At 46.4% G+C, this 26,334-nt stretch overlaps 1 protein-coding gene across 17 annotated transcripts in view; it reads left to right on the forward strand.

The window, feature by feature from the left end:
- LOC143355136 (CUGBP Elav-like family member 1-A) overlaps positions 1-26,334 on the forward strand; it is a 323,381-nt gene that overhangs the window by 177,430 nt on the left and 119,617 nt on the right. For all 17 annotated transcript variants that reach the window (XM_076789681.1, XM_076789682.1, XM_076789679.1 and 14 more), the window contains exon 3: positions 14,035-14,204. In XM_076789681.1, the coding sequence (XP_076645796.1) occupies positions 14,035-14,204 (170 nt within the window). The remainder of the gene's footprint in view (positions 1-14,034; positions 14,205-26,334) is intronic.

Consider the following 26,334-nt stretch of genomic DNA (forward strand, 5'->3'; position numbering starts at 1 on the left):
AAGAGGAAGAGGAAGAAACGGATCGACAAAGAGCAAACGCGGCAAGGCGGCAGGAACGAGAAGGATGACCGCAGGAAACGGGCAAATTGAAGTGGGAAAGGGAACGGTTTACCATCGGCAAACTCCGACGGACTTGCGAGTTTGCTGTTTTACCAACGATAGAATTGGGTCGAGTTTGTGAATCCACGGGCGATTCTGCGTTCAGGCCGTTACGCAAGGCCTGAAAAATGTCAGGCTTTGTCCGTAGCCTCGAAGAAACAGGCTTCGGGAGAAACAAAAAAAAAAAAAAAAAATGAGAGAGATTTCCGGAGGGCTTTTTGACCCCGAAATCTCGACTGTTTTATTTCTCGACGCACTCGAACCCCGGCGTACTCTCTCCGGTGTATCGTCGGAATTGACCGACTAGCTAACGATTCGTCCGCGTAACCGATCTCAACTCCGCCCGCTAAACAAATACGCGTTTGTTTCTGCACGATATGGAAACAACCGACCGATCGTTTCACCGTGCTCTTCCACTCGCGTCCAATACAAAAAATTTGATCATAAAATCATCGACTCACTCGTTTGTATAGTTGTTATTTTATCCGGCGAAATCGGGTCGCGACTGTCGTTTCGAAAATTCGTTTTCAGGCGGAACGCGCGTTTCGGGTTTTCGATCGTCCGCTGGCGGTACTGGCGTTAATTATTTCGAGAGTAATTGCGTGTAAATTCATGGAGGCCGGAGTCTGCTCGCGTTGAAATAAGGGAAAAATAATCGACGCCTCGCCTCGCCTCGGTTAAACGTGCAATCATCCGACAAAGGTATAACGAGATTCCCCGACGACCCACGAGGACAGGATCTTGAATGTTCGTCTGGCTGTTTTGGCTTTTAAATTTAATCGAGCCGGCGGATGCGTCGCCCGGACCCGTCGTCACGGAAGACCATAAGCGCAGGGGTGAAAAAATAATTAAAATCCATCGGCGAAGCAAGGTAAAAGGGTGTATGGTATAAGGTGTATGACGGCCAGGAGAAGCAAGAATAAATACCCACCTAACGAGCACGGAAATTGACGGACCCGCTCGAGGGTGCTCGAGCCTCCAGTACTTGCCACCGCGAGCTCCCAGCTCCGAGCTCTCGCAGCTAGGAGGAGGTCGGAGGTCGGAGGTCGAGCGATACCTTTGTCCCTTGTTAAATTCCAAAACCAACGGATATCTTCCTCTCCACGGCCATCCATCTTCCGCTCCTTTCTATCTTATTTTCAGAATCGCGTCCCTCCTGCTCCTGCAACAATAAACACATCTGCCCTCACGAGCTTTTAAACGCTTCCCCTTCCTCTCTCCTTCCTAAAAATCGCCATTCCAAATAGTAAACAGCAAACCAAATTTTCTCTCCGAAAAAACGATCCTTCATCATCGACTCAATTATTATCGCACTCGGATCATTGTCTCTACCATATTATCTTCATTCTTCTCGATCCATGTTCCAGCATCCAGCTTCAATCATTAAAAAGAAAATCGATACGCAAAGATTCGGACGAATTTGAATCGTACCATCGAATAGTGCTATCATCAATTCGCCGTTCATCTTGATCGATCGAACGCTAATTGTAACGACCAAAAGTATCCGAAAGCTCCCGGGATACCGTGCGAATCGGAGTTCCACCGGGTGGAACGGCTCGTCAAGTTTCGTTCGGCTTTGCGACTAATTGGTCGCGGGGATCAATCAATTAGAAGTTGTCCGTATCCGAAAATCTGAAACAATTCGGTTTCCCTTGATCCTCGGACGTCGTGCCACGAGTGAGATTTAATCTAGAGAGTAACAAGATTTCCTCGATAATTCCCACGAAAGGGATAAAGGGCCGGGTTTCCTTTTCTCCGGGTGAAAGAAACCGTGGAAGCGCTGGGCAAGCAAGTCTCCGTGCGATTCGTCTGGTACTCATTGGACACCGTTTCACAATTTTTCCCAATTTTCCGTTTCGCCTGCCTCCAGACTGATTTTGTAAACGGTAAATTAATACACAGGGAGTATATATTCAATCCACCAATGTTTGTCGCAAACGCATGAAATCCGCAGTCCATGGATCGTCGAGTGTCGATTCGTCTCGTACTCATTAGACACAGTTTCACAATTTTTCCCAATTTTTCGCCTGCCTCCAGATTGATTTTGTACACGGTAAATTAATACACAGGGAGTATATTCAATCCACCAATGTTTGTCGCAAACGCATGAAATCCGCAGTCCATGGATCGTCGAGTGTCGATTCGTCTCGTACTCATTAGACACAGTTTCACAATTTTTCCCAATTTTTCGCCTGCCTCCAGATTGATTTTGTACACGGTAAATTAATACACAGGGAGTATATTCAATCCACCAATGTTTGTCGCAAACGCATGAAATCCGCAGTCCATGGATCGTCGAGTGTCGATTCGTCTCGTACTCATTAGACACAGTTTCACAATTTTTCCCAATTTTTCGCCTGTCTCCAGATTGATTTTTTAAACGGTAAATTAATACACAGGGAGTATTCAATCCACCAATGTTTGTCGCAAACGCATGAAATCCGCAGTCCATGGATCGTCGAGTGTCGATTCGTCTCGTACTCATTAGACACAGTTTCACAATTTTTCCCAATTTTTCGCCTGTCTCCAGATTGATTTTTTAAACGGTAAATTAATACACAGGGAGTATTCAATCCACCAATGTTTGTCGCAAACGCATGAAATCCGCAGTCCATGGATCGTCGAGTGTCGATTCGTCTCGTACTCATTAGACACAGTTTCACAATTTTTCCCAATTTTTCGCCTGCCTCCAGATTGATTTTTTAAACGGTAAATTAATACACAGGGAGTATTCAATCCACCAATGTTTGTCGCAAACGCATGAAATCCGCAGTCCATGGATCGTCGAGTGTCGATTCGTCTCGTACTCATTAGACACAGTTTCACAATTTTTCCCAATTTTTCGCCTGCCTCCAGATTGATTTTTTAAACGGTAAATTAATATACAGGGAGTATTCAATCCACCAATGTTTGTCGCAAACGCATGAAATCCGGAGTCCATGGATCGTCGAGTGTCGATAGTTCGCAAGTGGAATAAGATGGCCCTAGTCAGACGAGCGAAACGAGGAGAAGAAATCGTCGAGGGCTCGACGGAGGGCGGGCATACGGCCAGCTAAAAGGATTGCAGAATGGCGTAAAGTTAAACGTATCCGGTGCTTTCCTTTGCTACCGCGCCGGGTAATATATGTGGTGATTTCGTGAAGTTACCTGTTTCAGCGAACAATGGCCTCGTGGAGAGTTTCGTTTCACGGGTCCCGAGGCCCGCCACTTTTGAAACTTTACCAATATTTTAAGGGTCGTAGGGTGAATTGTCTCACTAGTTTCCTGAAACGGTTCTCTAATGCCTTTTGCCTGCGAACAATTCACCTGGCCGGGGGATCGAGTACATCAAGGCAGTCTCAGACACCCGCTCCCATAAGTCTTCCCGCGTGGATTCATAGCGACCGTCCGACAGCGTCTTCGAGGTCCATTATCTCGGGAACCGAGTCCCCAACCATCAAATTTTCTCCTCTGCTGTTCTCCCACTTTACATGCGCGTCGAACCAAACTCATTCTCCCGGAAAGCTCGAAACAGCAATGTTGCACGTGTGATATTAAACAATAGTTGAGTAGGGAGACCCAATTCTCGATTTTTCTACTTGTCTACTGGCTGGGACCGAGGCAGAATTCCAGATGGAAAAATTCGTAGTAAAATTGTCATAACTCTCCGGCGAGATTTGCGCGGTTGTGTTGACGTTCTCCGGCCACGCGAGAGCCTGCAGCTCGCGACCAGCAATTACAGAAGGTCGGGCGTAATCGTTCGGCGAGAGGACGCGCGTTTAAGTTTATTAAAGATAGGAGTGCCCGGTGCAAGAGTGTTTGCCCGCGATGGGAAAAGCGTCGCGCTTGCATAGCCGAACATCAGGTTGAATGGACACCGGGAGAGGACGCGAGGGAAGTCGGGTTCGAGGAGGGCAGCTGGAGACACCGTAATCGAGTTTATCGGGCAGACTAATTAGAGGAGCGAGGATACGGGGAACAGTGCCCGAGGGAGATACCGAAGGGCAGAGATCGCCTACGCCTCGACGTTCTCGTCCTTACAGAGTCCTAATTGGCACGAGAATCCCGGGTTTACGTGTGTGCGTGTGCGTGTAATCGGTTACGCCACGCACCCGTTACTTCAATTTCCGCTCGGCGACTCGTTATTATCCGCGAGAAACGGTGCCCGATCCTCGCCGAGAAGAAAAATAAACGCAGCCGATTCCCTCTATCGGGAGACGTTTACCCGACATTCCACGTAATTTATAAGATATCGTTGCGAAAAGGACGGGAGGCGGAAAACCGTCCAAGGACAAGTTTTATCTCTTTCGCCCTTAAAGTTCGCCGCGTCGAAGGGAACTACGTGTTCCTTAACTTTGCCTATTCCGGGAGCACGCCGAGTTTCATCAAAAGTGGTGTCGAACGTTCTGCGGATGTCCCTTGTTAGCCCTAACCTCGTACGGAAGTAGCGGAGAACTTGAGTTTAACTTGGCGAAAATTCCCAACGAAATAAGAATTTCCTGCGAACTGTTTTAGGGCCGTTGTTACGCGGAACGTGTCCCGAGGCGCGGGCGAAATTTCGAGCCATCGGAAATTAATTTTTAGCTGCGGATATCAGAGAGTTAATTCTTTTTTTTTTTTTTCGTTCCCACCCCTCCGCGAGAACCGCTGAAAATTCCGGGGCGAGGAGAATTTCGATGGAACACGTCGAATCGAATGATAACGGGAAAGAAAGGGGGAAGGGCTGTAATCCTCCGTGTTCGATATTCATTTACGTTGACGGTGGTCTTTCGAGGTCTCTCTCTCTCTCTCTATCTCTCTATCTGTATCTCTCTCCGTCGATTTCCTCGGGTTTCATTAAACGACTGTCTGGCTCGCGGAAAGGTGTATCGGCCGTGGGTGCTCGATTACGTTTGTGCTGGTTCGTTCATTGGGATTCGCGGCGCGCGATCCCGTCGGCAAAATTGCATCAATCTTTCACGTTAGATGAACCCGAAGATAAATCCGGGAACGGGTAACGGTCACGCGTGCGACGCGATGCGGCCTATCGTTGTTCTATTGTCCGGGGGGCCTGAACGTATTATTTAGAGTCGAGTCAGCCATCGGAATCGCCCTAAATTACGCATTATCTCTTACGGGCTCGAGGAATTCCGGTCTCTCCGCGCTGCTGACTCGCCTCGAAATACCATTGTCTCGCACGAGTGCCGAGATTACGCGACGTGCCGTTTGTTCCTAACTAACCTATACATATACATGATCGTCGTCAGCGTCGTCGTCGTCGAAGATCATCATCCCCCGCCGTTCCTCCTGCGTCTCCTCGCCACGAAGCCGGGAGAATTCGACGCTCCCGGAGCCTGGTCGACTTTCTTCGGTGATTGATGACGACGCGCCGATACTAATTAGTGGGAATCGTCGGGCGCAATTACTCTTAAGATGACGGGGCACCGCGCAAATTGCAACGCCACCCGATGCCAGCGCGAAAGCGAACGTATTGGAACTCTGGTGCGCGCTACTCCGACCAGAAGGAAACTGTGCCATTCTGCAGCGAGCATGATTCTGGGCGAGACATAGAATGACCCAGCGCTCGATGACAAGTAGAACGGGAACGGATCGATGACGAATCGAACGTCACCCGGCCTGACAACCAGCCAAGTGCAATGCGGCTCGCCCGTAATCGGAATTAGACGTGCCTTCGACGTATTATGTTTCCCGTGCCCGTACACCGCCAATCTTCGTTCGCGTTTGCGGTGCGTACAAATTTAGCGAACGCGAGGCAACGATATTATCATTTTCTCTTTGCCGTAAGGCAGTTCTCGAAAGATATTTTTATCGAATTTTCCGATCTTCTGAAGTTGAGCAACGAAAGTTGGAATTCCCATGATAATCCGTAGTTGAAAAAGATTGTTTCACCTCGCGGGAAATGATTTATTTAACGAATCGCGCGATCGTCGTTGTTCTTTTCCCGTCGTTCCGATAGTACTCGGATCTGCCTGTTTTAAAACGTACTTAATTTATGCGTCAAGAGAGCGAAGGCTCGTAGTTTCTACAGCGTTTAAAAGATTGAAACTTTTCTTCGTTTCATGCAGTGCGAGACGTTAAGCGGGAAAGCTGCTTGGTTTATGAAAGAATTTTCTTGACGAGAAAAGATTTATTTTGAAGTTCGATCGGAGAATCGCAGCGTCGATCTCGAAGAAGTTCTCGAGGTATCCAGCCGTGACCGTTAATTCTTCCGGTACTTTTAATTAGCGTAAGATGTACACAATGGAAGCTGTGTTAAAAAGAGAATCCGGAATTGCGTCGAAAGAGAAACCAAAAACTTCAGAGAGTTGAGAAGTTCTGTAACAGAGACCGGAGGATTTCAAGGTTATCAGGGTACAGAGATTCCGCCTTTTTAAATCCACCTAAGACAACGGGTGTTCCCGAGTATCCAAGAATCTTCCAAAAAGAAACCAAAGACACCGAGTTGACTTTAAAACGCGAGAAGTAGCGAGGAAGAACTGAAAGGGACCTTGAAAAACGCAGACCCTTCGAGAGACAAATACTCGCAAGGCGAGTGTAATTTAATATCCAGCAAAATTGTTTAAAATTCTCGAGATGCTGCGTTCAAGTTCGAATTGCGACAACGGAAGGAAAATTATGCGGCAGATGGATAATTTGGACGGCGCGGCGGCGAATGTCGGTCAAATAGGCGAAAAATGGTCATCGTCCGACCGACAAATTGTTAATAAAGCCGGTATCGATCGGCTGACAGTAGCGGTGAGCACACAGGAGGCGAGGTCGCCGATAAACCGCGAAAAACATAAAATTAGTGACGCTTCGGTGTCGCGGTATTGCGGCTATTGCGCCGGACGATGGCAGATAATGGGCGCAAGTACGAAACAAAATTATCAACGCGGTGCCGTTCCAACTTTATCTCATTAATTATTATGCACTTTACGTTGCACCGCGGTCGCTCGGGCCGAACAACTTTTAACCGTGGCCGCGTGGCGTTGCGCCACCGACTCGACTCGACTCGACTCGAGGACTTTTCAAGTTCGAAGATTTATAGCGGGCCCCGGACAAGAAACTCTGACCGAGACGCCGCGCCGCGACGAAGGGGGGACGGAGGGGCTTGCGCGAGCTCGAAAGAGTTCGCGAGTGTCAAACCGGTGCGCCAACACACTATTTCAACCGGGGGAACTTTAGGCGAGCACGATTTTACGCCGCAGCAAACTGTCGCTGCACCGCGCTCCCTGTCGAGCGTGAAACGCTAATGCTTTCCTACCCGCGGAAGTAGTAGTACTCGACGACCGGCGAAACTCGGCCGAGCACGTGGACGAGTCCGAGAACAGGTACACCTTCTCTGCGCTCTCTCTCTCTCTCTTTCTCTCTCGTCTCTCCACCTTCGTTTCAATATTTCTTCGACCCGATGAAGAGGCGCCTCCTCGCGGGCGGAATTTCCATATTCTCGTTTCTACGTACCAACTTTCCCCATATTGCTGCAAAAGGACCCAGTGTCTCCTCTTTTGTAACATTCGCGGAGCCCACCCTCGATACACGTTCTTTAACATTTCATAGCCGGGACATTGTATCGAGTATCGAAAATGCGGCCCCGTTTCCTGGTCGATGGCATTCGAAACATATGACGGCGGCGAACGTGCCCGGATGAACTTTTTCTTTCATGACAGAATATAGCCTGGCGTACTACATAGTAATCAATTATTTTGAAATCTAAAACAAACTTTGTGGTAATTTATCTTTATCTTTGTAGTAATTTGTACCTTCAATACATCTCCCTAAACATCCCAAATTTTCTTTGTTGTTACATTAAATCCCGCGTGAAAATGAAAAGGTACGGACGCCGCCATTTTATTACAGGGTTGTAAAAGAAAATTATACCTTTTAGAATATTTTGAACACTGGCTGCTTTACCGAAAACTGTAAAAGAATAAGTGTTTCCTCTTCAACGATCGGTACAGAACTAAAGGCAAAACAACTTCTTCGCAAATAATTGATTACTTATGGGTACCCCTAATAGATACTGTATCAGTCATGGCTTCGCTGGTTGCGAATTCGTTTGTGAAATACAGCCCAGCAAATTTTGCAATTTTTCACCGTGCACTCGGGCGCGCTCGTAAATATTTCTCTGGGAAACTATTCGTCGAACCGAGTTGCTTCTTTTTGTTTTTGTTGTATCAAACTACAAGATCCAATCTGTGGAAATAGAGCGTTTTGTTTCGACGAAGAAATCAATTTTTTTTTTAATATCGCAATTGTGAGACGAATTCTTATTGGTCGGGGAGGTTCTTGCATCAGCGATCTATAAAGCGCGGCTTCCGACGCTAACAACTTTTTTAATTATTCATTTTGCCATCGTTAATCGTCCACAATGCGCCACGAAATCAGCCACATTCACCGTCAAAATTAATTGCTCTTGGCGCAAAGAGGGCGAGAGTGTGGGGTGCAGCGGTGGGGGTAGGAGAAACGGGGAGAAGGAGGGAGAGAGAGTTAAGGCAAGCTTTTCATCGAGAAAGAAATTTCCCAGCAATTAATCCCCCCTCTCCCTGCCCACCGCCGAGCCGGGTGAATCGGGAAGGCCTAGCAAAGAGGGATATAGCTTTTCCCGTCCGATCCAGCGTGCGAGGGAAAAAAAGAGTTCGGGAATTTCGCGAAACGATAAGAGAAAGTTAATATTAGCCAGGGAGAGAGGAGAGGTTTAAAGCGATTTTCCAGCCGGCCGGTTCCTCTCATCTTGATCTATAGAGCGTGCCACGGAGGACGGAGTCGAGGAGGAAAGAGCAGTCGTTACAATACGATGTAGTTCCTCCCCGGGGAGAAGAGACTTCTCCCCCGTCGACTTGGTTATCCTCTTTTCAAATCAAAGGGACCCCGGGAGTAGGTTAACTAATCAGGGATTCCGTCGGGTTAGGTAAACAAAGCTACCCGACACCAGATTCGCCGTTTAACGCGACCGAACCATTATCCACCTTTTGTTTACCGCTCGACCCCGCATTAGCCCCACTCTCTTCCCGTGCACGCATACACAAAGACGCGAGAATGCGTCTCGAAAGTGTCACGAACCGATATGTCATCCATTTTGCTTTTACGATTTAATTGAAATTCCATTCGGAACCTCGTATGTTCAACGAACTCGCTCGTCGAGTTACAATTATAGAAATTACAGAATTTCCGAAGAGGCAGAGATAGAGGGTAGAACGGAGCTGCTTTAAAAGAAAAAAATGGAATTGGATTAGAGGATGTTAATGCATCGGTATGCGAGCTTTGAAAGTTACACGGCCGTTGCAGAGAGTTAATGAATCTCCTCCACCGTGCCATTTTCCTAGGATCCCTCTAAAACGCAGTTGAAAAGGATGAGCAAACGCAACGACGCGACGAAGGCACTTGATTCGATTCAGGTTGAGAATTCTCTTAATTCGTTTTACCGCCGGACTTTATGCCCTTTCTTTTCGCCGATGGAGAACGGAAACCGGTCTCTTTGACTCGCGGCGCTGCGCGGCGTAACGAACGGAGGTCTCGTCCGCTTCGATTCCTCCCATAAACGTTTAATTCCGCGCGAGGCAGCGCGAGCCTGTCCCGCCACCGTGTTCGGGATTCGCGGTGAATTTGACAGAAACCCGGGATCATATTACTTCCTGGCGGGAATGAAATTCATTACTATGCACATATTAAATTCCTTTTCCACTCGGTTAATTAGGACAGATTATGCACTATGTAATGCAAAGGCATAGTCAACGTTACCCTCAATTTCTCCGTATTAAACGGGAACGAATTATATTACCTGTTCGACGTCAACCCGAACGACAACCGGTTAGAGAACACACTTTTTGCAATAAATTAGTTATTAGGCCGCTCGCCGGGAGGATATTCGCGCGGGTGTCGAGAATGACCGATAAGCGATGAATCATGAGCGGACGTGTAATAGGAAATGTGCCGACGATAAATCTCGTGACTCATTGAAGACGCATAGCGACAACAAATTACGGGACGGCGTCGATACCGTCTCGACAATAATGGCTCGTATACGTTCCCGCCGTGGCCGAACGCTCAATTATCAGGCCACAACTAGGATTACCGCTCGAGTGAATGTACATGCATCGTGATCCTTATCTTATCGGGCAACCGGGAAGAGAGGGAGAACAGGGAACGTTGCTCCTTCCGGCCTCGAGGACGCGGGTTGTCGAGGTCGAAAGTGGAGACGCCGAGGATGGGCTCCTCATCCGACAGCACTGGAACACAACCCGGCCAGAAAGAAATAAAAAGGAACGAACCGGCGGCTTCGCCCAATAGGGCGAACTACATCAAAGGAGCGCATTTACGTCTCTATTCGACCTCCTCCTTTTCTATCCTGTCGGATACTTCTCTTTCATCTCGACCCCCCTCCGCTGCCCCCGACAGTCTTACCTCGGGCTTCATATTTCAACCGAAATACTGCGAATAAAACGTTTCTCACAATTAGGTGTTACCGTCCGGCACCGGTCCGACGACTTTATAAAGACGTCAAGGTGGCTCCTATATCAATTACCACGCGTTTCTCCCATTTTATTCCGTCCCACGCCTTTTGTTTCCCAGCAAGAATCTCGCGCCCAGAGGAATATAAATATTTCGAGACGTGAAATGATTCACAGACATCCAGATCGCGATCTTGATTGGCGACGGGGCGGCAAATACGACTCCTATACTGATTACGAGGATTTTGTTTCGGTTATATCTTCGTATTTCCATGTTGAAGCACATGCTGATATGATTAATAGACATTTCTTGCCGACGACCTTGTCCGCGCGACAAGATGGCTCCTATTGTAATTAACACTTTACCGTCGTTGTACACTTTATTTTCAGTAGTTCTGTTGTACCAGAAAGAAGCCTAGAAATTTTCTTTCACATCATAAACTGAAACGAAATTCTCAGATGACGTTACCGGAGGTAATATGTTAGCACAGAATTGAAATTGTTATTGCTGTTGAAGGATCCACTAAAAATTCTTCAGCCACTATTAACACGTTAACTGCCATTTCAGTCATATATGACTGACAGTGATATCTGACTAGGTTCAGACATTCATTTTTATTGTGACATATCCAGATAAACCGATTTTTATCAACCCCTTGCACTACAATCTATTTTGTGATTATAATGATTAGAAATTCTTCATCGTTCAGAATTTTGTAGAAAAAACGTTTATATTTATTGTATGGCTATGTTTTCTCCAAAGGATATACAGGGTGGTTGGTAATTGTTGGTACAAGCGGAAAGGGGGTGATTCTACGCGAAAAAAGTAGTCGAAAATATAGAATAAAAATTTTTCGTTTGAGGCTTTGTTTTCGAGAACATTGAGTTTGAAAATGCAGCCAATGCGCGTGTTAATCGATAGGAATTGTCTGCTGCGTCTGACCGTGACCTACCAATTCTACTTCCTACGCATGCTAAAGCACGCGAACCCGACGGATCTTTAAATTCGATTTTCTCGAAAACAAAGCCTCAAACGAAAAATTTTTATTCTATATTTTCGACTTCTTTTTTCGCGTGGAATCACCCCCTTTCCGCTTGTACCACTAGTTACCAACCACCCTGTATATCAATTAAAACAGAGTAGAGTTTTATTTCAGTTTAAAGGAAATTAATAACACACATATTTATTGGACTCTGTTCAGAATCTTCATCACGAGTCTGACTCGATATTGTAGGGCAAGGGGTTAAGATCTTTAGAATTCAAAAGGGTGAAAACAGCATCCTTAAAACAGCTTTCATTAATTAAATTACTCTGCTTTTGTAAGAATCTCTGGGAATACAGTAAAAATTCTACTGAAGTCACTCTTTTGGTTCTTTTTCAGTGACTTCTGTAGGGAACGTCGGAGGTACTCGCCGGCGTCGCGTTTGAAATACGATGTTGTACGGAGGTGCTGACAGCGAAACTCGAGAACCGTCGCGGTCACCACATTGTCGGGTATATCGGTGTGAGACCCGAAGACCACTACTAATCCAATTACAAAACTTCTTTATTTTTCGTTATATTTTTATGAAACTTTTACCAACATATTCGTGGCATTTTTCTGATTAAAATGATACCAAATATGATATAATTCCGATGTTATTTACTTGTGTAACAAGCGATAAAAGTTTCGAACGCAGAGGAGGACAGCGTATGGGAAAGAAAGAGACGCAGAGAGTCGAAGCGTTCGGAAAAGATCAAAGACTGGCGTGAGCGCAGGCTTTTAAATGAAAAATTTAACTTTTTTATTATTAATTATTTTTTTATGAGAATTTCACCAATATATTTGTGGCATTATTCTGGTTAAAATGATACCAAACGCGATATAATTTGGATCACATTTACACTAATTTTCCGTCAATGTAATTGTTATGGAAAGTAACTTTCATCGTTCATTATACAGGTAAATATTATCGGAATTATGTCATATTTGGTATCATTTTAATCAGAAAAATGCCACGAATATGTTGGTAAAAGTTTCATAAAAAAATAATGAAAAATAAAGAAGTTTTGTAATTGGATTAGTAGTGGTCTTCGGGTCTCACACCGATATACCCGACAATGTGGTGACCGCGACACGACGGTTCTTGAGTGGTATGAGGTGTTCGAGTGTCATAAGTAGGGAACGTCGGCAGTGACTTCAGTAGAATTTTTACTGTATTTGGCACTTGAGATGATTCTATTGTATTTTATCGGCGCCTTCTACATTTTATTGTATCTCAAATTCAATCGCTTGTTTGGAAATGAATAATGTAAAGTTCGTCGGACGGAGGGAGTGCAATAACTTTGAAGTATATAGAAAATCTGGCCCGTTAGCGAGCAAGTTGACATAAACGAAAAGTACGGGGGAGTGTACCCGAGGGAAGCGATTGGAACGATGGGGCAGCTAGAAAATTATGAAGGACATGCACAGACGGGCGACAAGATAATCCGTTTGGATGAGATTGGGGGTAGTTCCCACGGACCGTGGCCCGACGTGGACGATTTCAAATGCGTGTAATCCGATCGAGGTTACCAGCCGTCGACGACAGTGGCCCGGAAGTTTTAAAAGCGTCCGCGGATATATAGTATGTACATACACGAGAAGACCCCCACCCTGATCAAACATCTGCACCGGCTTAATTAAACGTGGCTCAGTCTTTTGGCGAGTGGCGGACGCTAACGTATTCCGGAATGTGGCCACCATGTTTAAAATTCGACGGTAACCCTCGAGAATCCGGAGAAATAACTCGACGGGGGGCGAAGTCGATTCGTTTACGGCTCAAAGAGAGCCGCACGCTTTACGGAATATTAATAATTATCTTGAGTCTTTTCGACGAATCAGCAGAGATCCAATTAGTCCTAGAAAATTTGTATTTCATTCGCCGATGGTTGCTTCATTCTTTCGAAGCACGTTTCGAAAATCGTGGACAAACGAATCCGACAATAAAATAAATGAATGGTGAAACGGACGGCGCTCGAGTGTAAATGTTTATAAATGCGCGGTGAGAGAGAGAGAGAGAGAGTCGGTTATAATTTCCTCGCCTTGTTTTTCAGTTTGATACGGACGAATGGGACGCTTAAGCGTTTTTATCGCGCCTGTAATGAGCTCTGTACGCCGCCACGGCGAGCTTTTAAAACGAATATGACGTAGATCGATTCCGAAGTGTACTTTGCCAAATGAAAATGTTTATTAACCCGGAGACTTTATGAGTATCGTGTTTTCGAGAGCGCGCTCCGCACGCCTGTAACGGCGAAAGAACTATGGAGTGGGTAATTACGCGCGGGAGAGCGATTTTGTTTGCGAAATAACATTTTCGATACGGCACAAAGGCGGAAAGCGTTTCACGGAAATTAGTAGGATAACCGATTCCAATAATGCGATCCGCTAACACTTCGAATAACGCCGCTTCGTTTCTCTCTTTGCCAAACACAAAGACACCGAAACGATTTTTCAGAGATTTCCGAATATTTCGTATCTTTACGAGACGTGTTTGTCTTGTGTTGCAGTATAATGAACAACAACGGCGTGGAGCAGCCAGATCCTGACAATATAAAGATGTTCGTGGGCCAGGTGCCGCACGACATGGACGAAGAAGATTTAAGGACGTTGTTCGAGGAGTTCGGTCGGGTGCATCAGATAAACATCCTGCGGGACAAGATCACCGGAAGTCATAGAGGTGAGTGGCCGATTAAAAAACGCCGAATTTATCGAAAAGAGAGGCCGAGAGAATGTTCCGCTTCGATTTCCGAGAAACTTGGAAACTTTCGGCGGACACGGGGGCCGAGCAAAAATGTACAAATTCGATATTTCCTATTCGGCGGGCTAAAAGCCTCGGACGCGGAGTCGGTTTCACGTTGAAAATGAATCGTCATAGCCGCCGCAATCGTTCGGAATTCGATCGAGTTACGAGCACGTTCGGGTAAAGCCAGGTTAATTTAATTATTGGAACTTTTCTCTGCCGCTCGATAATCCTCCGTATCGCAATATTCGATAACGAACAGATTTTTCATTAAGTCCGCCGCATAGCAAGAGATACTTTAATCTTGCGGCGATTCTATTAACTACGCCGCGCTCCTGATAATCGAGCAGAATTCAATTGTCTCGCGGCGTTTATTTTTAATCGCGCTATCGGTCTGCGCGCCGAGACTCTCGTAGAATTCGTCCGGCCCGACGCGGCCCGATGTCTGTCGCTCGTTTCTCGTTCGGATCGATACCGTAGATCGTTCCTCGAGTCGCGAGCAGCCGATTCGCGTGTTTGTTGCTTCTGTTGAACAATAGAACGGCCCCGGGATTGATTCTTTCCGCCGCAAAAGAACCCGCTCCGCCTCACCCCGCCGCGGTAAATCAATTATTCGCCGAATGAAAAAAAAAAAAGAAAGAAAAAACGAACAGGGAAATAATGGAGATGTGTTTTGAAGTCGTAGTTGCATGCGATCGTCAGATTTGGCAATGGAACGTCCGTATGACAAGCGCGAATGGATGTAGAAACGGGGAAAGGGAAAAGAGATAGAGGGACGACCGAGGGAAAGGGAGAGGGAGAGAGAGAGAGAGAGAGAGAGGGAAAATGGACACCATTTACGATGGCAGGAAGGACGATAAAACGTTGCGACACGATCGTAGACCGAGATTAAACCAGTCTCTGTTCGCCCGTGCCACGCGGACATAATTCGAGAATAAAATAATTCTCGCGCCTCGCTCCGAGTAGATTGAACGATTTCAGGAACGTCCTGGTTGGATGATGAATCGCGACGAGAACGTTCAACGGGAATATTTCATTCGCAACCTCGAGACGCAAGGTGTTTCTTCCTCGCAAGACGATCGTAGTCGCGATCCCCCTCTCATTCGCGCCTGCAGTATAAATATTTCTCGCAACAATTTTTCTAGCGACTGCAGGTTATTCGAAAGAGGGCAAAATTAATTTTATACACTTTGTTGTTTGACGACCTAGCACGCGGGCATCAGAGGATATTTCATAGAGGAGCTTTGTTGCATTTAATAAAACATTTTAACGAGGGAGGCAAGCAGGAAAATAAATTCTGAATGTGTCCTCACGACTTTATATATAAATTGCTAGGTCGTTGGATCGTTTTAATCGAACGTAAGATTGTTTTAAATACTCTTCCCCGCATAATAAATTATTCAATGACAATAGAATAAGTCAGCCTCAGTACCGTGATTAATGCTGCAAGGAATAAGTGCTTAAAGTGTGACTCGACAGAAGTGGTTGAATATTTGACTAGAGGGAAAATCAATTTTGCATTCGGAACGGATAGAGTCGGAGAGCTACTTTATTTCTATGAAATTAATTGGAATATACTGCTTCTCTGGCTGGAGATTATAAGTGGTTCCGGAGCTGACAATGAAGGGAATGGGGAGCCGAATTAATTCTGCGCAGTGTGCCCTAACTTGCAATCTTGGTTTGTCGGGTCTCTGTTCTAATTTCTCATAGAAGGTGACGAGAGGTCGAAGGGACCAGGGAGAAAATAAGTAGTATACGGTGGGACACGTAAGGATCGATGCCCGGACAGTGGTGCTCGCACTTGTACGGTCCTTCCTTCTTCGCTATTGATCGAAGAGAGAACCCTCCGTGTCCTTAGCCTTTTATGTCGCCTCTTCGAAATCCATCCGAACACGGCCAACTGGCCCCGCGATTCTCGAAATTGGAAATTTGTTTCCCGATTCCTGGAAACATACAATTAGCGCACGCAAATAACGTGCACGCGATTATGAATATCAGAGCTGCACTATTCAGCAGCAGATGGGAGCGAAATTTAATGATCGTTCATGTTCTGGAATGTACACGAAATAATATAACAAAATCAATGTTTGGATCGGCTCGCATAAATTATTCGCTTGCGAACAGAGGCTCCTTTGTGGAAGCGAAAAGATATTGTAAATCTCTCTCGGGAGAGGACATCGGTTTAATTAGACAAACGAAGAACACAGAGAATATTTGAACCGGCCGGGAATCGTTTACCGGTCTAACAATGGAGGGCGGAATAAAAAATGAGATCCTTGGAAACCAGACACGTAATTCAATTTCCATTTACCGATGCAGATAGAATCGGAACGTGGATAATTAATGAGGCATTCGGATAATACAGAACGGACCGTAAGCAATTTTCTATGCCCTAAATAGTAACCGATAATTGATTTACGAGCGCGGCTGTGGTTATGTTCCGTTTCCTGAATAAAGCTCGGTTGTATCTCTGTCCCCGGGAACCCACGAATAAATTCAAGAAACGATTCGAGTTATCCTCGCCGGGCAAATCCGTGCTCGAAATCCAAAAATATTTCCATTTCGGAGCAGAAATGTACCCTCGAGACGAGACGCGATCGATGGGCAATTAGTTTCCCATAATACCTGATCTATCGCCGACTTGTTCCACTCGCGATTACACGAGTCTCTTGGTCGTCATTAAATTTCGATGCTCCGGCGTAGAAACCGTGTTCAAAATTCAAGCATATTTTCACTCGAAAGCAGAATTATACTGTCAAATCGGTGCACAATTATTTGCCGTAGTTTATCCGATTTATCGTCGACTTGTTCCACTTGCAATCGCTCCAGCCTCTTTCTACACTTGCAATTCGAGATCCAATCGATTTCTTCTCGATGTTTGTCTGATCCACTATCGACCCGATCCACTTGCGACTGTTCGAACCGCCTTCAACTTTGAATTTCAACGCCTTTCCGGTGTCGAACGACGATTATAGTAACTCGCCGGTTCGGGATGCTCGATTCTTTTTTCGCGGCGAATCCAGTGGCTCGAAAGGACTCGAATTAGGAAATTCTTGGGCACTCGATCGCGACAAGGAATATTTTACCAGTCGCGAGGATAAGCGAATACCAGCGATCTGGGAATCTGGGAATCTGGGAAAGGAGGAACTGGCTCGTTTGATCGAGATTCTTCCCCTCTTGTCGTTCCATCACAAAGTAACGGAGTATCGAATTCCAGTAGCTCACGCGAACCAATCGAATAGAACCAAACACTTTTTGAGACTCCAATAAATTGGACGGGTTCGGCATTTCGGAAACTTTTCGGTAGGATCTTGGCGCGAGAGTTCGTCCTTGTGAAGGCGAACTTGCCGGAAGACGAGCGCATAAGTATCGCCCGAGCCAATCCTAATTTCGGAAATTCTCTCCCGGATTTAATCCGGTTGTGTTTTCCCGTCGCGAGCTCGGTTTCGGATAATTTTTTTTTTTTAGAACCGTCGACATACGCGAATTATACGTCACCCTGTATATACGCGGTCAAAAATGCAATCCGATGAGACGGTTCCGCTGGCGGGACATTAATTTACCATTACGTCAGGGTAATCAAGTTAAATTTTCACAATGGCAAACGAATTTCGTCCGACCGGCACTCGGGCGCTACCATCAATTTTGCAGCTGCGCGTGACGTTTACAATTCGTCTAGATTAATCGTTCCGAAAGTTCTCAGAATTTCCGCGTTTCCCGCGTCGCTGGCTCCGCGCAACCATAGTAGGACTTCCGCGTTTGCCCATGCACGTTCCGCGAAACCTTTTCCATTTTCCCCATGGGATACACGCCGGTTTCAAATGGAACAGAAAAATATGCCGCACTCGTAGGTGCTCCGCCACCGAGCAACAAATAATTGTCGGAATTCGATCCGCCGCTGCGGAATCCGCAGAAATATCTAATTTCACCTTCCGGGTCCTTTTCGATTTCCGTGCGAGCCCTTGCGGTCGACGCAGGCAATTTTTATTTCGCAGAAAAATCCACCGTAACGATCGACGCGCAGCGAAAGCCGCTTTTAAAACGTCGCTTTCCTTCGTTTTTAGAGTTTAACAATCTCGCCGGGATATAATGAATTTATGAAACGATCAAAGAGTTCGGTAATGGATCGACGGAGAAGTGACAGCGGCCGATAGACGGAACAAGAAAGAGAGAAGCCGTGGCAAGTGTTGGACATTAAGCGCGCAAGTATTCGGGCACGCGGCTAAATAGAGGTTTTATTGCTTAGCCGAGCGCTCTGCCCGAGAAACCGGAAGTTTGCCCTGGTTCCCCTGATTCCCCGCAGCCCCCAAGGTACCGGCAGCCCCCGAAAATAAACGGTGTTCCGCGTCGCGTTATTTATGCAAGCGGTGGACACGAGATAGCTTCGGAAAGTTCCGATCTCTCGCCGGGGCTAAATCGCGTTTTGCGTTTCGGTTGCTCGAAAATTCTGACGTTTCTCCGGTTCCTTCGTTCCCGAATTTCATGCTTGACAGTATTAAATGGGCTCCCCGATGGAATTCGAAATTGTATTAAAATCCCGCGCGTGTCACTTTCCCTCTGCATATTTTCTATACTCCCCCTATCTCCCCCTATCGTCCGTCGCCCTTTGTACTACCTACCACTATCCCTTTTCCTCGAACGGAACGCGGGCTAATGAGTGACCTTCGAGTTTTGGGATTGCGTACGTTTCGCTGCGAAAACATGCTGAAGTACCGTCAAAGTATCACGGATCTCAGGTGCGTACCGTTATAAAACGCTTCCGGTCGGCTAATTTTGCCGGGAAAACGTGAAGATTCGTAGTTGGTTCAATTAACAGGGCGCGGCCGATGAGTGAAGTTTTTCGGGGGAAGTTCTCGTCGCGCGCCCACGGTAGTTCGGAAGATCAACAGACGATATTTCAGTAAACTAACCGTCGCTTAAACATCAAACACTGGAACGTCTTCATTATGGTAACGCGTCTTCGCAGAAATTCGTCGGGAGCGTAGTACCCTCGAAGCTCTTCCTCGAATTTCCCCCCCGGATCGTGTACCTTGTTGTATGGAAATTGCTCGTAGGATCCGTTTGGCGTTCAAACCCCCCCCCCCCCCCCCCCGCCCCTTGCCAACCTCCTGTTTTACTGATCGATCTTATAGCACTCGTTGCACGGAAGTACGCTCCGCCATTAATCACGGGCCGCTATTAATCGTCCTTAAGTAGAACGACGTTTCGAGGCGCGCGAGCGAGTACGATCGGGTACGAACGGAGAGAGAGAGGGAGAGAGCAGCCTTGCCTCTTTCAATCAGAGGCGAAGGCGAAGGCGAAGGCGAGGTTCGACAGCCGGCAGCCTGTCTCCCGACATCTCCCACAGAAATCCATAGAAATCGCTTCGCTTTCGCTCTTATTTGTCGTTTCTATGGCGTGACACCTGCCTCCCGGTCGAACCCACGATTGATGATCCCCTCCGCGAATACCGGCTAAGCCCGGCAGCTCGAACTTTACGGTTTTTTCGGGACCGTTCGACGGTGACAAGACAAATTCGACGACCTATAAAGTTATACCTCTCGATTTGAATTTTACCGGAGGAAACCGAACAAGCCCCATCAACATCGTGAACCATCCACGGTCCGGTGTTCCTACGCTCGTCCTTGGAACGGTCGTTTAAAATCAAGTATATATTTTACGAGCTATGAAAGTTTATCTTAAAGAAAATATGGAGTTCCATCCGGAGAAGGAAACTCGATCCGTTTAATCTCCGGGCGAGAGTAGCAGCGCCAGAGAGAACTATTTTGCCGCGCTGTTGAACCAAATATATATTCTTTCTCCAATCGGAAAGAGTTACACGTAAAGGAATTATAATTTTATTTGTACTTTCAATAATAATAATAATAATATTGCTTTATTCAGCCTTACCTTGAATTCAATCTTATCCACGCATTCTCTCTCTCCCCCCCCCCCCTCTCCCCTTCTCTCTCTGACTCACCCATCCCTACACTGACTACTCTACCTATATTCTGCCTATTCCTATTCTTATTCCGATCATTGCACCATTTTCTACTCTGTTATCTTTGGTTTGCGCTTCCTTATATTACATTTACATTTCTGCTCGCTTCTCTCTTCCTTCTCAACTTTTGAAGCCACGCTTCGACATTTGAATCTATCCTCCCACTCACTATGTCCTCCATCCCGATCCTTCCCTCCATTTCCCTGCATTCTCTTGTTAGATGCTCCAGATTGCCATACCTGTCCCCACACCGGTCGCATCCTCTTGCATCGTTTTCCAGCCAGTATTTGTTCCAATTTTCTGTATTTCCGCATCTTACTTGGGCTAAGAGCTTTCGACTTTCCCTTCCTCCCTCCTATTTGTACTTTCAATAGTTTCGAATATTCCGATCCGAAATGATTTCGGGAATCGTAAACCGGAAACGAGACGTTTTCGGATCGTGAAGTCGTAGCGTCACGGTTCGCGATCGTGGAGAAGTTCGGAAAGGTTTGTTCTTATCGTTCGCGATCGACGCGATTTTCGACGCGTTTCGCCGAAATTTCGTTGCTCCGAACAACGCTGCTCCGAAGTTCGCCGGGGTTTTGCGGGGAACGCGAGTGTGTCTTTTCAGACGACGCACTCGAACGGATTAGACGGAAAAGTTTAAACGAAACTGCCACGCGAAACGATTGGAAAAAGCTGCATCCGAGAGGAGGCCGCGTCGCCTCCGCGGAAACCCGTGTTCGATTGAATACCTGCTAGCCGGTAAGAATAAATTTTATTCCTCCGCCGGAGCCCGGAAACTTTGTTTCCTTTTGAAGGATATTTCGAATCCGCTCCCGGGGAAAACCGAGGTCACGGGCCTGTAAATGAAATTCGGGAACGCGATGGAGATCGTCGGAGGAGTTTCGCCACCGGAAGAACTGTCGAAACTCGTCGAACGTCTCGTTTGCATCCGAGCGTGTTTTACGGGGAGAAAAAAGAAAAAGAACGCCGGGGCTCGACCGTTGACCCGAATTCGCGTCTCGACGCGAGAAGCACATATTAAGTACCGTCATTTACAATTGTATTCGAAGGTAAGCACGAAGTTTACACGGTACATAAGCCCGGTCGGTTCTGCTTTACTCAAGGGAGCGTTAATCCTGTTGTTCTTATTAGAAGCAAGCAGCGAGCAGCAAGCTACTACAGCCATTCAAATGGTATTTCTTGCGAGGGTTTCCACGGTAAAATCGAGCTCCCGGATATATAGTCAAAGTTACGGTAAATACAGTTCAAGTGATAAGTCGCCGGGGCGATAGCGAGAGAGCTGTTGCCGTTCAGATGCAAAACATTCGCTGCCCCCGAACACGTTTTGCACGTGTTCCACAAGCGGAATCTTATCATCGATTTGTGCCGGTTAACCCTGCGCAATCATCGAACTGCGTCCGCTATTTAATACCGTAATTAGAGCAATCTCTATGCGAAGGAAAAATTTTCTGGTCTGAATTCTGACAAACTCGAGTGAAATAGAATTTCCTAACTTAATATGTTTAACAGTATTTGTAGATTTTCCTAATGTTTTTACTGTTTCGAATCAGACCCCTACCCTCTCTTGTGATAAACGTATAAAATCCGCTGTCCAATTATATAATCCTACGCGATCTCTCTGCTCTGGAGAACACTTCGGAAATACTTGTTCGGATTAAACGGCGCTTCCGACGTTTTCCGATAAACTTTTTATTACAAATATACACAGGTATCAAATACATTCGGATGAAATTTCAACGAGATCGAACGATTAATAACGGAGGTACATTAATTTCAAGCTACCTGGAATCCAATAGCATTCGTAATAAACAACAGTTAGCTTGAAATTAATGTATCTTCGTTATTGATTGTTTGATTTCGTTGATGTTTCGTCCGAACGTTGTACACACTCTCGTGTTCGTCGGCCATGGGTTTCTTGACTTTTTTTTTGTCGGTGAAGAGGTTCCTAGGTGATACTAGAATTTTCAGGGTAAGTTGGGGTTAACTTCCCGAGCTGCGATGACAGAAATTCAGCGTATCATCCTAGCGGGCCGGCTGCTGCAACTTTACATCTTTAAGGCATTATCCTGCAGGACTTGTCCCCTGATCCTAGCCAAGAAGATCTCAACCGTCTTGCCTCCGGCTGACTATAAGAACTACAGAACCCCGGTTCCTTAGGATCACCAAAGTTTTTGCTCGAATCAGCCGATTTGTTTCTTACGGCCGCGCCTCGTTCGATCGCAATTTATCAGCGTGTCACCGACGTCGATGGAGCTGCTGTATCTATCGAGAACGAGCGATATCTATCGGCCGGTGACGAGGATCAAACGTTGCTCGCGACGAAACCCTCGGGAAGGGTTCAATTTAACAGTTATAAATTACTCGAGTATTTGTCGCATCGGGTCGTCCCATAGAATTTATGTCATATTTTCATAGAAGCTTCTCCCTCTGTGCTTCAGGATGCGGCTTCCGGTTCGATATTTTCTATTTAAAAGAGTCGAGGACCAAGTGGTTTTCCAAATTCAGATAAATCAAGAGTCGTCAAAAAGCTCTGACTGGAAGTCTGGAAATGTTTTTTGAAAACGGAGTCAAACCGTTGATCGATAGAAGGAAGTGATTGAAGAGCGAATCGATGATTAAATGCGAGCGTTATTCGGGGGAGTTGAAAGTTGGATGACGGGAGTTATGACCTAACGCATTGTGAGTGGTACCTTTCGAAATTTCTCTGGCTGAACGAGACATTTCGGGGAAGAAAACGGACGGGAGATATTTTTGTATCGTCGAGCTCGTTCAGCCGGGAGAAACGGAATTTCTCGACGCGATGCTCTCGCAAAGTTAGGCTCCGCCGTTAGCGGAAGCCACCGACTTCTGTATAAAAATCTTCGACGTGGCCGCGTAAAGGTTGTTGACAAATTGCATTCTGAAAGTGGCACACGGAGCCGGGTTTCCGCGTAAGCGACGAACGTCAGAAGCAAGGTACGTCAAAGGGCTAAAACTAACCGCGAACGTCGGGAAAAAGGAGTGTATAGCGTATAGCGCGGAGCGGGGTATACACAGGGTGTTCCATTTTACATCGTCATTCGAAATATTTCACCTCTGCCGGGCGCATCGGAAAGAAATTACGATACGAAGGCCGCGATAACGGACCGGGGAGAGCCGCGGCGCAATATTTAACGCAACGAAAATCTACGGTATATAAACATTTTGAATCCGCTCGTCGGGATAGGTACACATTGATAAATAAACTCGGTAAACGAGCACGCGGAAATTGTTAACCTTTGTAACATTATTTATTGCGTATCGCTAGCTCGAACGTTTTCCGGATCGATACGCTATTTTTATTCGTTCTTGATCGCCCCGCTGGATATTACCGTGGACACGGTTTCCCGTGAAATTATACTCGAACCGTGCTCCTGATTTTCCGAATATTTTAACTTTTAGGCAGACACAAACCCGCAATTTCCACTCTTGTGTTTGAACGTTCTGTTGATTTTTTCCTTTGCAAAACCGCTCGTGGCTTCCTATCGATCGCTATCTCGTCACGCGAAGTCGTGCTTCGATCTTTCTTTTCGACGAAATTATTAGCTTCGGATATCTTTCATCGAAATTATACGAATTTCGTCGGCCGAGGAATAAGTATCATCGGCGCGTAAAGACACCGTCGCAGCGCTCCTCGCGTGTACGAACGCGTTGCACGCGTGCAGGTAAAGGGGTTCGGGGGTGAAATTCGCGCGGAGATTTAACCAAGATTGAGTGGCCCGCAAAAAGTTCGTTTCGCAGAAGCCTGGTCCGTGGCGAGGTCGGCTTAATGCTCGGTATTATGCCTGCTGATGGATGCTGGTCGTTAATTTTATAATTTCAAGAACGAGCGTCGGTTACGTGTGAGCCAGTCGATTTTACGGGCTGGCACCGGGAGCGAGAAACCTCGCAAACCGGCCGAGCGAAAATGGAGATGGAACTGGAGAAAGGACAGGGACGAGAGAGAGAGAGAGAGAGAGATAAAGGGCGAGAACGTGGACGAAGGAGAACGAATGGAGGAAGAAAGGTGCGGAAAGTCTGAGGATGATTGGCCAACGGAGCCACCCCCTAGCGTTGGGTACTAATATAAGAGGCTAGGTGGGATATACTCTTACAAATTGTCTGGTACTGGTGCCGGTGGCTGGTGTGCTGGTTCTTCGCAGGAGGCCGCACGCAGAGGGGGATTTGTCTCCATTAAAGGGATTGAGGTTTTGTCGTATTTTACTCCCCGCTCTTTTCTACTGTTTCTCCGTTTCCCACCGAGCACTATTCTTCCACCCTTTGAAGTTTTTCCCATCGCTTGTTCATTCATTAAATCTGCTGTGGTGTGCACCGGACCCGGCTGTTTTAGGCGAGCCGGTTTTTGCGGCCGGTGCGGGACTTTCTCTTGGAAATTTCTAGCCCCCACCCCGTCCCCCGCTTTGTACTTTTCTACAACGCGTGCAAGAAACGACTCGTTCGTTATTGTCCGGGTCATCGTTCGGCCGGCCCCTTCGAAAGAATACCAATTATTTGCGCAGAGGAGCGTCTTAAATACACCATCGCCTAGAGTACCCTTGCACTGTGATTTATTTTACGGGTTACTGCGATCACAACTTCTTGCGAGAGCTGTAATATTTAACACTGAACGCACCACCGTCAAATGACCGGTTTTATATTTTACAATTATTGAAATTATAAGAATTCATTTATGGAAAATAGTGGAATAAATTTCCTCGTCCTAGCATTTATTATATGGAAAATTACGGGCAACCTCGATAAACTTAGGGTTGCCATTTTTATAAGGTAATATTTACCAGATACTGTTAATGCATGGTAGGTTTAACCCTTTGCACTCGAAGCTACTTGAACTCCAAAACGAAACATTGTTTTTCATGTTATATGTACGAAAATGGCGCGATGTACTCGTACAACACTGAAGTGTTTAGTGAAATATTTTGAATAATGATAGAGCAATTTTTAGTGGCGCCTTACCGAGTTATTCGAGTGCTAAGGGTTAAATATCGATGACAGAAGAATTTTATTCCAGTTTTGGGGGAATAAAAGTATACGCGACGACATTTTGTCGGCCAGGAAACCGGAAGAGTTAACAAAAGAAGCGGTTCGTTTATCTGGCCCGATTCTGCTGGTCGGACAGGAGCCGTAGATCGACGCGATCACCGCGGTGCACGTTCTTTTTTGTTTCGAAGTTGCGTTAATGGATCGCTTACAGCGCCGGACCAAGGAATTATGAGGGAAACAGCACTTCCGCGCCTTATCGCGCAATAATTTATGAACCGTTGAGGACAATTTTGTAGAAACTGGGCCACAGAAGAGCCCCGGTGAACGGTCCTTGCCTCGATATTGTTTTATCGGACAGTTTTCACTAGAAACTGCGGGTAAAGAGTGTTATAGATAAAAGCAAGCGGTCGAGTTGATCTACTGTTTTCACTTTGGAATAGAGACAACCGAGTTTCCGCGGGAGAATACCGTCTTCTCCCCCGGGGGGAAGCTATTTACAAGAACGGCACACCGTCTCCCTCTCTCCCTCTCTCTCTCTCTCTCTCTCACTCTGTCCTCTCCGAAGCGGAGCGATATCGATTTTGGCAATTTTCGATGTCTCCTCGCGAATAATAATCCATCGCCCGGAAAATCTGCCGTTGGTATTTAATCGGCGAGGGTTTCCTCCGGGGCCAACGGGGACATTTTAAGAAGCGCATTTTCACGGCTAAATATTTATGGAAAGGTATCTCCTTCCGGCCTCGGAAATTTATTCCTCAAATATCCTTCTATCACGCCGGGGCGCCGCAAGTTTCGTGCAAATTTGTCTGAGTTACTTCGGATATCTACCGAAATACAGTATCCTCCTTTCCGCGCGACGCGCGACGTCTTTTTTCCCTCCCTCGTCACTCGAGAGCTCAAATATTTGCACGATCGATGACGGTCTTGTCATCGTATAATGGCAGAAGGAGCGACATATTTGCATTCTTCTCCGCGTTCGCCGGGAGAGCCGAGAAAACGAGAAAATAAAATTAAAGACACGCGCGCGCGCGCGCGCGGGAATAAATTTGCGCTCTCGCGAGCACACCTTCGACGAGAGAGCGC

This window comes from Halictus rubicundus, chromosome 6, assembly GCF_050948215.1.
Source record: "Halictus rubicundus isolate RS-2024b chromosome 6, iyHalRubi1_principal, whole genome shotgun sequence".
NCBI classification, from domain to species: Eukaryota; Metazoa; Arthropoda; class Insecta; order Hymenoptera; family Halictidae; genus Halictus; species Halictus rubicundus.